Source organism: Athene noctua, chromosome 1 (genome assembly GCF_965140245.1).
Source record: "Athene noctua chromosome 1, bAthNoc1.hap1.1, whole genome shotgun sequence".
Lineage (NCBI taxonomy): Eukaryota > Metazoa > Chordata > Aves > Strigiformes > Strigidae > Athene > Athene noctua.
The window spans coordinates 46920578-46935434 of NC_134037.1; the positions used below are offsets into that span (position 1 = coordinate 46920578).

The following is a 14857-nucleotide window of genomic DNA, read 5'->3' on the forward strand; positions in this document are numbered from 1 at the left end:
CTGATTCAGAAACATTCATGCAGTAGGCAGCAAGAGAAGATTTTACACTAGTAAATGCAGTGTCATATGTCTTCTGTTAAGTATTCCTGTCTGTTTCTGTACCTAAGTATTTAATTTCTGCAAATGACAATTACAGTCTGAAAATGTGATTAAGTTTTCAGTAACAGTAAACATCCACAGGTAACTGATAAAAGCAGCAATGCACTCTCCCCAGCCAAGTGAGAACCTCCACTGCAACACTCATTCTGAAAAATAAACTGGAAAGAAAATTTGTGTGAAACAGAATTCCTAGGAAAGTCAAAATACCTCCATGCTTTGGAAACTCTTTATCTCCCAAAAGTTCCTCCTGGGTGAGGAACATCTAGAAGTTCAACAGAAAAAATTATGGGAGTTCATGACTACATGTCCTGGATGCTGCAATATCCACACGGCGGTGGTATCTTAACAACAGCCAGGGCAACAGAACAAAAAACATTACTTGACAGATTTCTCCTTTGAGGAGCAATATTCCTTACCAGGAAGCCATTTTTTGGAAGAAAGTTACATTAATGCTTTTGAAAAGCAAGTGTTGTTCTAATAAGTCTCCTGTATTAATAGATACTTCCATAGAAAATGAGCAGCAAATTTTCCTTTCATGAAGGATAGCAAATTTGACAAACTAGATGATGAAGAATGTCAAAAGGAAAATTTCTGTTTGGAAATTTTACTAGAAAACACATTACTACGAAACAAAGAGTTGCTAAATTATTTCTGTATTAAGAAAAAGAGAACTTTCAAAACCAGACCCAGTTACAGTGGAGATTTTTGATTCAGAGGTGAAAATTCTGAGCTTAAGTCATACCTGAAAATTATTTAGCTTACCATTTTGTTACAAAAATTTACAATTGAACTGCATCTCCCATTCCCAGACTGAATGTATTGCTTCCAAGAAATTTTCTTCTAGAAATAGAGGTAACTTCACAATTGTATCAAATGTCCAAGAACACTTTTTCCCCCCTTGTTACAAATAACTAACATCTGCTATAATGACTATAAATTGACCATGTTTATTCACAGATTATTAATAGTTAAACAATGAATATTTATAATTTTAGAAATGCTGACTACATGTAAGCACTGCTATCAAATCAGCACAGAAGTAAAAAAAAGTCATTAGCAATAAACACGTTTTCAACTAACCAAAAGTCAGAAATGCCAGAACTGTAAGTTTGTAATTCTCTGGATCTGGACATTCATTTCAATAAAGAGTACAAAAATTTTTAGCAGCACTGCATGTTAAAAAAAAGAACATTAAAAAAAATTGCCATGAAGATGCACACACTTTAAGTTTTAAAAAGACAGATTTAATGGCTAAGCATCAGAAAGCAAGCACTTCACAATTTGAGAGTTGAATTCTTAATTAAAGCTGGCATATTTATCCTCCGCATAATGTATGTAATATGAAATCCAAATTTAGGAGGAATGTTTGTATCCCATTCAACAACTAGCTGATGTCTATCTCCTTTTCCTACCAAACAGCACAGAAGAGCATAGGGTGCTTGGATTATACTGGAAGGTCAGGAAAAAAGTAACATTCTTGTCTTGACGAAGTATTTCTTCAAATTATTTCACTTCCCCAGGGAAGGCACCCAGGCACCAAAGGAAAGAAAATGTTTGAATATTTAACCTTTCTATTCCAAAAACCAATGAGTTAGAACATTTTTCTTTAGATATAGTAAACATTTCTGTTTCTTATCAATCAAGTTCTGCTTTCACCTGTCGTTGCTGATTACCTCTTAGTTGAAGCAGCAATCTTTGCTTAAATGAAATGCATTGATAGATGCTGTTTAACTAATGCAAACGAGCAAAGAAGCAAGAAATGATACGTTAAAGCAGAGAACATGACTGTTATACAGAGAAGAATCCCTGTGAATTTGCTATTTTAATGACCTACAGCACAGTCATATTTTCAGCTCAGTGGAAGATGCACATGCAAGCCCCCTGTTTCCCAACAGGGCTAATGTTCTAAATCATTTTTATGAAAATATTTGCATTTACATTGCACTCCAGTGATTACTTAGGGCCCATACCTTGTAAGCATGCACTGTAATCAGTTTATTACCGCAGCCTTTCTAATACAGTCCTACTGATGACTCATCTGTACAAAGAACAACCACAAACATTTTCTTCACGAGACAGACTTAACAGCTTGAGGAGTCTTTTAGAAGCTGGGGAGAAAGCAAACCACTGGTCTCCCTGGAAGAAGTCTTTCAGCCATAAACAGTTTGGCACATGTAGACTCCACATACTGAAATGGACATCCACTGCTGCATCCAGTATCTATTACTGGTTTTTCTTTCTACATCACAACAATCACACTCTTTATAGTAAATCAAAGACATTTCTTGTCTTTTGATAAAGTTTCAAATACTTAGTGAAACTATTGTGTAGCAGCTCTGCAAACAGAGCTTTTCAAAATACATCTGTATGTTTAGCACTGACCTGCTAAATCCAGAAACAGAGATGGCTCCCCTGTTTCCAGTCCAAGATAAATTCAGCCACTGGATGAGAGTGCAGCGAGACTGAAGGTATTCCAGAGATGTGTCATTAATCCTTGCCCAGTAAGGTTGTAAACTGAGATGAATGTACTGTAGAGGATCACAGCAATGTTGATATAGTAGCTTACAAGTTTGCGCTAGTCTACACAGGTCTGGTACTGTAAGATGACTCAAAATCAACTGGATGAGCTATATTAAAAACAAAAAAAGTCACAAATGGTCATATAGCACTTGAAATGTTAAGGAAAAACTGAAAAGGAATAAGAAAGATCTTCTAACTTCAAAGAAAAGTAAATCTTTTTACTTAAAAGTAACTTCTCAAATAAATCATTGATTAACTATTAAATAGGACCGCACTGCCTTCTCAATTTGACAACATTAAACAAGAAAGGAAAAAGTAGATCAGCATATGAAAGTGACAGGAAGCTTTCATATTAGAAGTTTCTTTACCCATGCTAATTTAAACAGTGATATATATGTAAACACTATGTTTACATATATCACTTCACAATGTCTACACTGTCGTTGATCAGAACACTGATTTGTCATCCTCTTTCTTCGGATTTGCTTTTTAAAATGGTAGCATTTTTGCACAGTACATGGAAACACCATACCATGTTCCAGTTTCTACCTTATATCCTCTCTCATCCATGCTGGACTATACAATAAGTAAAAATTCCAACATGTTCGTATCTTCTTTTACAAAGTAATCTCTTTGTTGCTGTAACACTTTGAGAGCATTTCTGTTCTAGGCCAGAATCAAATCTGAAAGGCAAAACCCCCTTCTACCTTTATCAGACTGAATCATCTCAGCTTCAGAATAATCACCAGTCCTTCTAAAGATGAAACCACCATATGTGTTTTCGTAATGACTTATGTCACTCAGAAATTAAGAAATACACTGAATCTCCTATCATGCTGTGTTTTCCTTTTTAAAGGAAGATCACCACACAGACACATAAATACTCGCTTTAGAAAACACAAAAAAGCTCCACCAAAAAAATCTTTTAGCTTAGAAACTGAGAGAGAAAAACACACTCAAAAAATGAAATCTAAAAATTAATGTTTACCAGGGCTGTCTTCAACAGCTATAAGCACCTGCCCTCAAGTTATATAACCAAAACTGACTAAGAATTTTCAAGCAGAGTGGGACACAATAACTTGCTGAAATGAATCAGTGTAAATTAAAAAAAAAAAAAACAAAAACCACACAAATCATCTTAAACTGAAAAGGGCCACCAATCCTGTGGCCCTTTCAAAATACCATAATGTTTCATTTTAATGTTTTATAAGGATTCGTAAGACAAACCCGCCAAAAATCAGAACAAAATGCTTGACATAAAATGAAAATGAAGCTTTTTGTGAGATCCAAACAGATTGCACTTCCAGTGTACCAGTTTATTATGCAGCTAGCTTCCGCCTCCCCTCCTCCCCCCTTCATTTTTGAAAGAGAAGAAATAAGAAAACAATCCAACTTCCTGCAAAATGAAAAATGTTACTTCCTACTCAGCTCCAGATTTAGTATTTGGATTTCAAACACGATTTACGACTCTTCAGAAAATTCAACTTCAACTCCAGTGCCAAAATACAGTGTTTGCATATATTCCAGTTTCTCTCAAAGCTTGATTTCAAGCCTTCCCTCTTCTCTTCTCCTTGCTCCTCCTTTCCCCTAAAAACAGCCTAGGCTTTTTGTCTCTGAAGGTGCCTGGAACTCTCACCTCAGTTTGCAATGTCTACACAGATTCTCTTTATCAATGTGACAGCAACATATATAAAAAACATATATGCATATATAATAACTGCAGTTAATATACTACCATCAACAAAATTTGCTCCCAACTGACATTTAGGTTGTTGGCATTTTGGTACCTGAGAAAGAGCAAAATAGCTAGGAGCTAACATAGATATAATCCCAACTTAGTTATCTTGATTTTGGTTTGGCTCAGATCCATACTTCAGCTTAAAAGTTGCTTAACACAGTTTTGTCATTCTAATAGTAGATACCTCAACATATACCTATTTTTCTAAGACCATCAATTAACTTCAAATAATTAAATATTCTGACAGCTTCAAACTATTTTGTAGTCTTTCAGCTATTCCACACTATGTAAGCCACCTAAATACCTATTTTAAGAATGTCTCTTTCCTCAGATTTTTCCCATGCTTATTTAGTAAGTTCTAGAGCAGAGAGCTCAGCGATAAAGGCTGCACAGCTAGCTAAATTTATGTCCACAATTAATGTGGTGTAATAATGTCTGATAAAAACAAAGTAATACAGATTTTGTTCAATGGAAAAAAACAGTTATTTTGTAACTTGTGAGCAGTAAAGATAATGGTGACTGACACTATAAATGCCTTGCCAGTGTCCCTCCGCACTAACTGATGACTTCAATGAGTATTTCATAACATACAGCATGTTGCAATCTTTTCACACCTGAGATGAAATCTCTTACCACATGAACATCTTAATCAGAAAAAATAATCCTTCTTTATTTGTTAATGAAATTATACTACTTCATCTAGAATGAAAAAAATACAATGGAATGTCACTACTGTGACATTAAGATATAAACTACTTTTTTCAGGCTTTTGATTGAACAAAAATAACAGGTTCCAAACCTACAGGCTAACAGCCATTAATCACCATTAGTCTGGAATCTGGTGTCTGTCAGAAATTTGGGTTTTTTGTATGTGTATCCTAGCATAAAGTACAATTTGATACCATAATAAGTACATGACATGATGTGCTGTATTGTGCTCATGGTGATTCCAAGAATGCTGCAGAATTATCTGCTTTGAAAACTAATCTTATAACACAGTTTCTCAAACAGCTGTTTTTACTCTGTATTTTTGAAAAATTATGCAACCATTATTGTTTTACACTTGCTTATAACATCAGTAAAAAACACCCCAGATTACTGGAAAAGCAATACAAAGGAGTATAAAGAAGAAAACAAAATATAATTTATAAAACACCGATTGTCTTTTTAAGTTATGATGGACCAAAAGTACAAAAGTACCTTCTCTCCTACTTCCAGGGCAAACATGGCACATAATAGCAGTAGAGATGCAGCAAGATCAACACCCACTGCAGTGAGAACTTCCAAAAACTGGAGGTTTCCAAATCACAACTCTCCACAATTCAACAAATGGCAGTATACAAATTCATTGTGTGGTATTTGAGCACAAAAATGATCCTGATTCATAACTGATCCATGTGTGTTTTATCATCATCATAGTCCCTGATTGCAGCATCTTATATATACACATATATTGTGAATTATCAATTAAAAATATAGCATCTTAAAAAAACCAGACATCTCACCCATTGCAAAGTTCGCTTATTAGCTCAGACAGGATCTCCATCACACTCTTAAATACACGTGGTAAAACTTTACCAATGGCATAGCTCATAATAGTACTTACCTATCCAAAAGCTTCTCTAGCTTTTTTTAAGCTTTTTTGCTGACTAACAGCAAGCAATAACCATTTGTACCAAATAAAATACTTTCTGTGACTAGAACACAATAATGCAGAACTTGCTTTGGTCAGAAAATAATGCCTGGACACTGGTCAAACCTAGAATATCTGCACTTTCTACATATTTCCTCTTTCAGTTCTCCAACATGAGTCCCTTCAATATGAAAATATGTTGGCCTATACAAACCACTCATTCAGAAACATGCAAACAAATGACTTGCAATTTTTTTTCATTCTGCAGCTAGAACTGCCACAGCTTGGACTCTAATTAGAAGTGATACTAAGACATGTTCAGATAAAGGACAAAGGATATGTGCACAAAAAGGCAAAGAGAGAAGGCAGGAAGAAGAGGATGGTATTCCTGGGCTTTTGACATTTCCTCAAAATAGTTTAAGAGAACACAGTCCTTAGCTCCATGATCCTACAGCTTGCAGCAGCAAATACATACACGTTTAACAGTCCACATGTACATAAGTGGATCTTGCAACTGTTTCACAAAACACAACCATTTAAAGTCTCTCTTTTCTATATTCCACTCTGCTTTGGCAGAGTGGGCTTTACATCACCAAGCTATAGGTTCTGATACTCTCAGCAATGGAAGGCTGTAAAGGCTTTAAGCCCCTTCCTGAGTCAACAAACAGAAAGGGATCCTACTGACAGACTGCACAATCAAGTGACTGAAACTCCAGGAGGGCTAAAGCTGGAGAGATCTTCTCCATGTGCCATTGCTCAGAGTCTAGTCTGCTGTAGCATCTGGAAGTGTATTGGCTATTATCTGAAGGAAATCTTGTGCCATATAGTTATTAGCTGTTAAGACAGCTTTTAAGACCCTCATGAGTTTCTCTTTCCAAAGAGAGGCATAAAATCTTGCTGATTTTCTGAAAGCCTACAAATATTTATTCTGGAAAGATATAAGTAGTTTACTGTTGAGGGGAAAAAGTGTATGACACTTAAAAAATGCTCATGCTTATTTCTTCGACTCTTCTAAGTATCATTTAAGGGATGCAGATCTTACATTCAAGACCCATTTTCCCAGAACATAGGTGCCAAATCCACATTTAGCGGTGAAATTCACTTCCCCAGTAGACATGAACAGCTCATAAATCTTGTAGGCAGTTTTAGGAAAAATTGGCTTCAAGGAATGACAGAGATGTCATTTATATCCTTTTATATCAAAATTTATATTAAAAAAATCTTTTGGACTGCAGCATGCAGTATTTCTCCTGACTGTTCTCTGTGGAGAACAAAAGTTAGGTTCTTGGTACCTGGCACATCTTGGTGAGCCTCAAACTGCACAACAGGTATGTTGTGGCAGGTATTCTTCACCTTTCTCACAGGCTTTTAACTTGTTCAGGCCTTCAGGTCTCAAACATTCCTGCAAAGTCTGCTAGGACTAAGGCTTCCCCCTTCCACTTTACAAGCAGCACAAGTTAGTCAAAGGTAACTGGGAAGACAGAAAAGGATATGAAGTGTCTCCTAGAAAATCCTCCTAGAAAAAAGGTACTTCTGGTGAACAGATGATAGTATAAGTACTTCACAGCTACTAACTGCTGGTTAACACTGTCCATGAGCAGGGAAGTAAAATTCTCTCACCTAGTTCATCCAAGATTTCACACTTTCTTCTAAGGAAATCTGTGCCCCAGGAGTTGAGCATTTTTCTCTTTTGCTGGCAGGAGCCCTGTGGACTCTTAAAATGTTTTTAGAGCTCACACTGCAGCAAGCCATTCCTAATGTCATTCTGAATAACAACAGTCTATGAAAGGATAGTCTATGAAAGTTTCACAAAGAAAATGAAGGCAAAACAAAGGCTAGAGGAACTGCTGCTTGCTTAAGATTAGCACAGAAGACCATTCAGCCCGTGTATTTTGTGAATTATGGAGGGTAGTATGAAAAAGCCTGAAACAGCTCAAAGAATAGGCATATGTATGAAGACTAAGGACAGTTAAATGTTCACAGTCAACATGAACATATAAAAAGATACAATTTTTCATGTAATGTATCAATCAAAACTGGAAGGAATCAGCGGTTGCCTTACTTCATCATTACAAGGTTCGAACACTTCCCAGAAAAATCTGACACTTGTCAGTCTTGAAAACAGTGTGCACAGTACTGTTCCCATATCTGATACAGTAAAAAAAAGTCTTACTACAAAGTACAACATTTTTGTTGTTCTGATACCCAAACTTTCCAGCTGGACTAAGAAAGGAGGAGACAGGGATTTCTGGTGTTATAAAACCAGTCCAGAATTAATCTTTTGTAGTTTTCTGATAAATATTCCACCCATATTTTCAATTTCTTTAAATCAAAACAGAAGAAAAAAAAAGTGCTTGGTATTGATAGACCATATAAATGCATTAATGAAACCAAACATGTTAAAAAATTGATAAAAAAGGAAGCAAACAGGAAAGCAGAAAAGCACAATAAAGTACGTGGAGGCAGAAGTTCACAGGACTAATAGGACTACACAAATACTTTCTAAATTATAAAGTTAATACATGTAATCATGGAACAGAAAAGAGATTAATCAATATCTCTGGTAGTCTACTGTATTACAAATCAATTTATCCAGCCTTTTCAAACAACACTTCCTAAATTTAAATTAAGTTTTCTCTATAATTAATTTCTTTGAATGACTAAAACCAACACATTTTCAAATTTTCAAACAGTGATACGTTTTAAGATGTTCTTGAATCAACAGCACCTTTGCATATGCAAAGTACTTTCTTTCCTTCAGCACTGACAGTAAAATATATTAAACACTACACGGACTCTGGGGAAAAAAACACCACTAGAGCTAACTCGGGATGAAGTTACTATCCTCATTTATTATTCCACTTGCAAAGAGAAGATAAATACACAGGAGGAGGATGGAAAGAGTTGTTACATTCTCTTCCTCTCTTTCTTCTTTCCAAGCACAGCAAACTTCTGCAGGTTACTAGGGCACATGGTCACCCAACCATGGCCTTCACATGCCCAATTGGGGTAGAGACAGAAGATGTGACAAAACCAAAATACTATTTGATTAAATCATGTATTTCTGAAAATGCCCTGCAATCCGTGACAGCATCTCCCACCATCCTCCCTTCACTTTCAAAAGCGAGTTTGAATCAAGCCTTTAAGCATTTGATGAGTTACCGCAGTAAACAAACACCAGCTTCTTTTGCCAGACTGCAGTACACTGAAGAGCAGAAACAATCACGTCTCTGTCCAAGTCCAGAGGTCTGACAGGCAAGTAAAGGCTCTCTTCCGCTATGTGCAAACCCAGTTTATTTCAGGAGAGGTGAAGCTGATTATTTCATGTCTCAATTCTTACTCTAGCTAGGGTACTACCCTCCATAAATGACTACATCCCACTGAGAATTTTCTGGCCTGCACACAATGTTCAGTAATCATACTTCACAACCTCATTATACTGGAAATTACAGGAAAGAAAATATTTATCTACACAGACTCTGAGCACACTTGCTACTGCCCCACTGCCAGGGGATATGGAAGGAGTTTCCTCACAAGTGTTTTCTGTGCTAATGATAGAACAAAAAGTAGCAAACATCAAATCAAGACAGAAGTCCAGCTATAACACTTTTCACCCGCACTATGAATCAGAACTTAACTGGATGGAAGAAGCTTACTTCATAATGAGATGAAAATTTTATGGGAGTTTCAAGAACAAAGTTGTGGGGTTTTGTAAGAGAGATAACAGAAAAAGTAACTTTTAGCCTGTTACAAACTATTTCCACTCCCAGATCTTGGTTCTATCTTTTCATATCTCTTTTACACATCATCTTTATCAAGCACAAGGACTAAAACTGCTGGAAAACTGCCAGAAACTTCTAAATTCAACAGCTAGAAATTCAAGGCTAGAATAACTGGTGTAAAAACTGTTGTGTGAGTGGACAGATTCTTGAGAAATAAAAGTGCAATAACTATGTAAATACCAGCTAAGCAGCTTGCTAATATCCATCCATGGAAGTAGTCAGATTCACATAATTCAGGCATAACTATACAGTAACCACAGAAGATTCACAAAAGAATGCAGAACTCAACTGGAAAAAAAAAAGTCTTGACCAGTACCCTATAAAGCACCTTTGCACCCTTGACAATCAAAGCAAATACACCGAGTATAAACATGCTTTTTGTACCTCATAAGGCAGTTTATCAAAATATCCGTTAGTTGGCCATTCCCTGAGGGTAACAATGCTGAACTGTTTATTAAGGGTGTCCATTCCACAGCCGTATTTCTCTTCATCCTCATCTTCATCAATATCGTTCATGTCAATCATCGAAGTCTTAAGTGAAAGTACAGGTCTCTCTTTCACACCATGTAGTACTACAGCATCCAATTCAGTGTAATAATCAAGAAGAGAGCTGTTCACTTCCAGTCGGATTAAGTTTGTGGGAAAGTTTATCTGTTTGATACAAGGTGTGAATTGCCGAGCCTGAGGACCATTCACCTTTGTAGGTGCCTCGGACCAAAGGATTTCCCATCTGTGAAAGAAAAATTGCACACACAGACAGTATAAAGATTAAAATCAAAATTACTAAAGCAATTCCTGAACACAGTAAGAGTGCTTCTGTCAGAAGTATTAAACAAGTGAGAAGAGTGGTTGAAAAAACAATGAAAATTATGTTTCCCCTAGACTGGGTAAATATCCTAAGGATTAATTTAACAGAGCACACTAATGCATGACCTCTGCATATATTCTCTGCATTCCTAACAAAACAAGCTGTATACTCATAGTCACACACTTGTGTTAGAGTACTGTTATTTATGCACAAGTTGTTCTAACATCTCACAGGTAAGGCAATCGTAACAAATGGATTACAGATGTCTTTACAACAATGGCATGTTAGTGTAAGTATGCAGGGAACAGTCTTGCCATGTAACCCAAACATACAGGCAGCTAACCTCTCTTATTTCCCACAAAAGGTTTTCACAAAAAATAATTACATCAAAAACACCCCCACAGCTCAGATTCTTTATCATCAAACCTGTTTAAACTGCAGCACTGCAAATTATTTAAAGAATAATCTAAACTTTGTTTGTCTAGGCAAGCAAACTATTCTTTTTAAAAGTAATTCACTGTCAAATTACCAAAGAAAATAGAATCTTCAAGTCATTTTTGAAAGGGTCCTTTGCAAAAAAATATTACAATTTCCAAGCTGCTAAACTGAGAAGTTTTTCTCCTCTTTGGTCCAGTGACAGAAGGAGGTTCAGGGCATGCACAGAACTTCCATACATAAATCCTTACTTCCACACACAGACATCAAATCTCCTCCAGTAAATGACAGCAAAACTTGCTGCCAACTGAGTAATCTGGAGAATCAAGTCTTAGGTCTTCAGTGCTCCCACACTTGCCAAAAGGCCTGAAAACAGAAACATGATCTCTTTATCTGCATGGGTCCTCATCCAGTCAATGGATTTTATTTAGAGGGCCTTCAGTAACTGAAGCCCATCTTTTCTTCCCTCAAGCTAATTAATTCCTAAAGAAGCCTTCAGCAGCACTGCTGTTACTCCCTTTGACAGTACACTTACAGCGATCTGTGTCTGGGTTATACCCATGGGACACTTCCATACTTAATTCATCTCTTCCCAATCAGCCCAGTCCCAGCTTCAAGGATTTCTCTCAGGCTACTTGTCCCATTACATGCGTCACAAATGCTGTATGTGCTCCTCAGTACCTCGCATCTCGGCTTTCCCTACCACATACCACTACTCTGAACTTACAAGTATTGCTCAACACTGACATGTACTGCAAAACACATAGGGGGGGAAAAAAAAAATAAAAAAAAATCAAACATGCTTTATTTTCCAGAAACAAATGCTCAAACTTTGGTCATCATGACAGAAAGTAACATATGCAAGGACTTTCACTAAAACATAGCAAACAGTATAAATAAGGCTTAGAAGCTTGATATTTTCTACTATTTCCAGGATAGGAAAATTAATCTATATCAACTGAAATTTCCATTTCATAATGGACATTTTCAGATATGCACAGGTAAATTTTCCTATCCTACACCATGCCACTCTCAACAAATACCTTACAGTAGAATAGGAAGCCTGCAGAAGTCTTCTGTCAAAGGAAAAAAAAAGTCATGAACTAAAAACAAACATGCAGGACTGGTGAATATATGGCACACCAGAAAGTACCAACATAGGACAGTGGACAACTCTACCCTAAGTTTAACAGTTCTTACGAGAGACTTATTACTAAGATTTAATTAATTTAGGAAATTAATGTCAACTTATGGCAAAAGGTAACAGATGTAGTTCCACTGTCACACCCTCTCACACAGGTCGATTCCCTAAGCAAATACGTAATGTTGGCAATGCACATGACCTTTCTTGAACACATCCAGATCACCATCTGACATTTTGCTTAGACTCTTTCATATACCCACCCAAACTATCCTTAGGGAACTCAAGGCTATTTTTTCACTAATTTAGCACATGCTAAATTAGTGAAAAACTTAGTACATCAACTTCTAACAGAATGTGTCTCGGCTGTTGACTTCTCTTTTGGTGCCCTGGAGAGAGGATTACCTAGCAGTAGCAGAGCTCTGGAAAAAAATAATGCAACTGGAGGTCTAGGTTCATCAAATTGCAGAGCAATAACCTCCTTCAGCAAGCAGTGACTCTAGTATCCATTCTTTGCAATAACGAAAGACACACAGCATGACTTTACAATCTTGTGAAACTCCACATCAAATACCAAGCACTGATGAACAAGACTGGTGACTGTTTTCCGCTGCCATTGCCACACTGTTGTCAACAGCCCACCAATCTAACTTTAAAGGAGTTAACTGTTGGTTTAGTTAGAATACCTCAAGTCTATCAGGTTGATTTGATGTTCTTCTCTGCGTTTGTGGCACCACACACAGGAACAGGCCATAGCAATTGCTCTGAGTCAGCATTGGTAAATTCTTGCTGAGTGTAGGCATACTCCTAATCACACATTACTACAACTGGAATTGGTCTCTTCCTCTAGGATCACCACTTTGACACTTAAACGGGCTACATGTAATGTGAATGGGAGTAAAGACTCCACAGCTGGAAATGGATCACAAAAAAGTCTAACTTTCCAAGAGGCTACAGTAAAATCCACATTTTTTCTGTTCTGGAGCATTTTTTTGTTATGGTCATCCATTTCAAAATCATTCAGAAGAAAAGGCATTTTGACAATCAGTCCTGTTTTGAGGGTGTGTACCAAAATCAGCTGCCCTAATAAGGTTGCCTGCATTTGTTCCAAGCTTAAGATGCTCAATAAACTGTTTAACCCAAAACAAAAAGAAATTGAATCCCAAAAGACACCTATAAAGAAGTCAAAGGAATTCTCCCCACCACCTAAACCCTTTGAGTTAATTAGGTAGCTCTCAAAAAATAAAGCAGAATCAAATGACTTATGGTAGGACACTGTTTGTCTTCAAGTCTTGCAGGTATACAGTAACAGCTGATCAAATGTGTTGCAAAGAGAGTGCAATAAGAAGGTTTCACCAGCAATCTGCTAGAAAGCCTCAGTACACTGCCATGCAAAGCCTGAATGAAAGGCAGTAATATGTAGTATTTTCTTCAGTGATTGAGGAAAATGAGGACTTTGAGTGAAGTTTTTCCATTCAGCTTTAATGGACTCAGTTTTTCCATTAGATTTCTCTCTACTTCATGAAGATAGTCAGGAACTCATTCTGTTCAGATTTCTGACACTATAGGTTCCATACACCTATGTGGAAAAAAATTTCCCATTCTCCTTTCCTCACCGTGAAGGAAAATACAGTCTAGTGACTTTTAGGCTGAGAAACATACTTGTAAGGTTTGTGTCATATGAGAGCACATATTTAGTGCTTGTTTAATTTTCTGTTGAACTAAAGCTGTTGGAAAGGTTTTTAATGGCTAAGATGATGCCTGAGTAGACCTGGCTCGTTCTGAATAAAAATATATAAGAAAGGTTCTTTGGAAAAGTGGGTTCTAGGAAAAGTAATCAGATTTCTCTCCAGCAAGACAAGATTAAACTTCACCTGCAATCTGTTGAGATTTCTTGCATTGTAAAATTGAGATTGGTGTAGAAAGTGAATAAAGCACTACATGCAACTCAAGCACAAAAAATAAATACCCTGTTCTGAGAAATTTACAGCTGTGCTAAAAGCCAAAAGAAGGCAAAATTTCAGATAGGCCAACAAGGAGAACATAAGGAAAGTCAGAGAATAATACAACTACATCTTTGCTGAGATTGCAACTTCTGCAACAATTATAATCATGATATGTGATTATAATACATCCCATCTGCTCTTATCCAAGCAAGTGCTCTGTAAATAATCTCTAAGCTACCTACAAGAAAACATCTCCTGCCTGCTAACATGCCAGGGATGCTTCAGCACGCTAAATTCAACATAACCTGGAAAGTGCACCCCAGCCACAGCTGTTTGTTTGTAAATACAACTGGCAGGGAAGACTGATCATGAGAATAATCTTAGAACCATTCAGATCAAGGCGATAAACAGAGTTCACAGCAGTCTAATTAGTATGTGGGAATACACAGCAGATTTCCACTTCTACTTTGAGAATTCATTTCTGAGACACCAAAGAGAGCAGACAGGACTCCAAGAATGCTCAGAGCATTTAAAACAGCAAAACATATTTCAAGTAACTGCCCTGCCTACGTGAGCTTTCTAGGGGTTTCTCAAAAATTACTGTGCCCCATGAACCCAGAATTCATTCTTCTATTGCAGTCATCTGGACAAGAAAAAGCTGTTTCCCTGAAGACGTCAAAACAAGTTATAAGTAAGGGTGCATGTGGCTAGAATTTAAGCTGTGTGTTACACATAGGTGAGATACAGCCCTGAAG

At 36.8% G+C, this 14857-nt stretch overlaps 1 protein-coding gene across 1 annotated transcript in view; it reads right to left on the reverse strand.

Moving 5' to 3' along the window:
- FBXL4 (F-box and leucine rich repeat protein 4) overlaps positions 1-14857 on the reverse strand; it is a 62119-nt gene that overhangs the window by 34718 nt on the left and 12544 nt on the right. The window contains exons 4-5 of the mRNA XM_074896079.1: positions 10157-10502; positions 2482-2726 (exon numbers count right to left, since the gene is read on the reverse strand). Of these exons, the coding sequence (XP_074752180.1) occupies positions 2482-2726; positions 10157-10502 (591 nt within the window). The remainder of the gene's footprint in view (positions 1-2481; positions 2727-10156; positions 10503-14857) is intronic.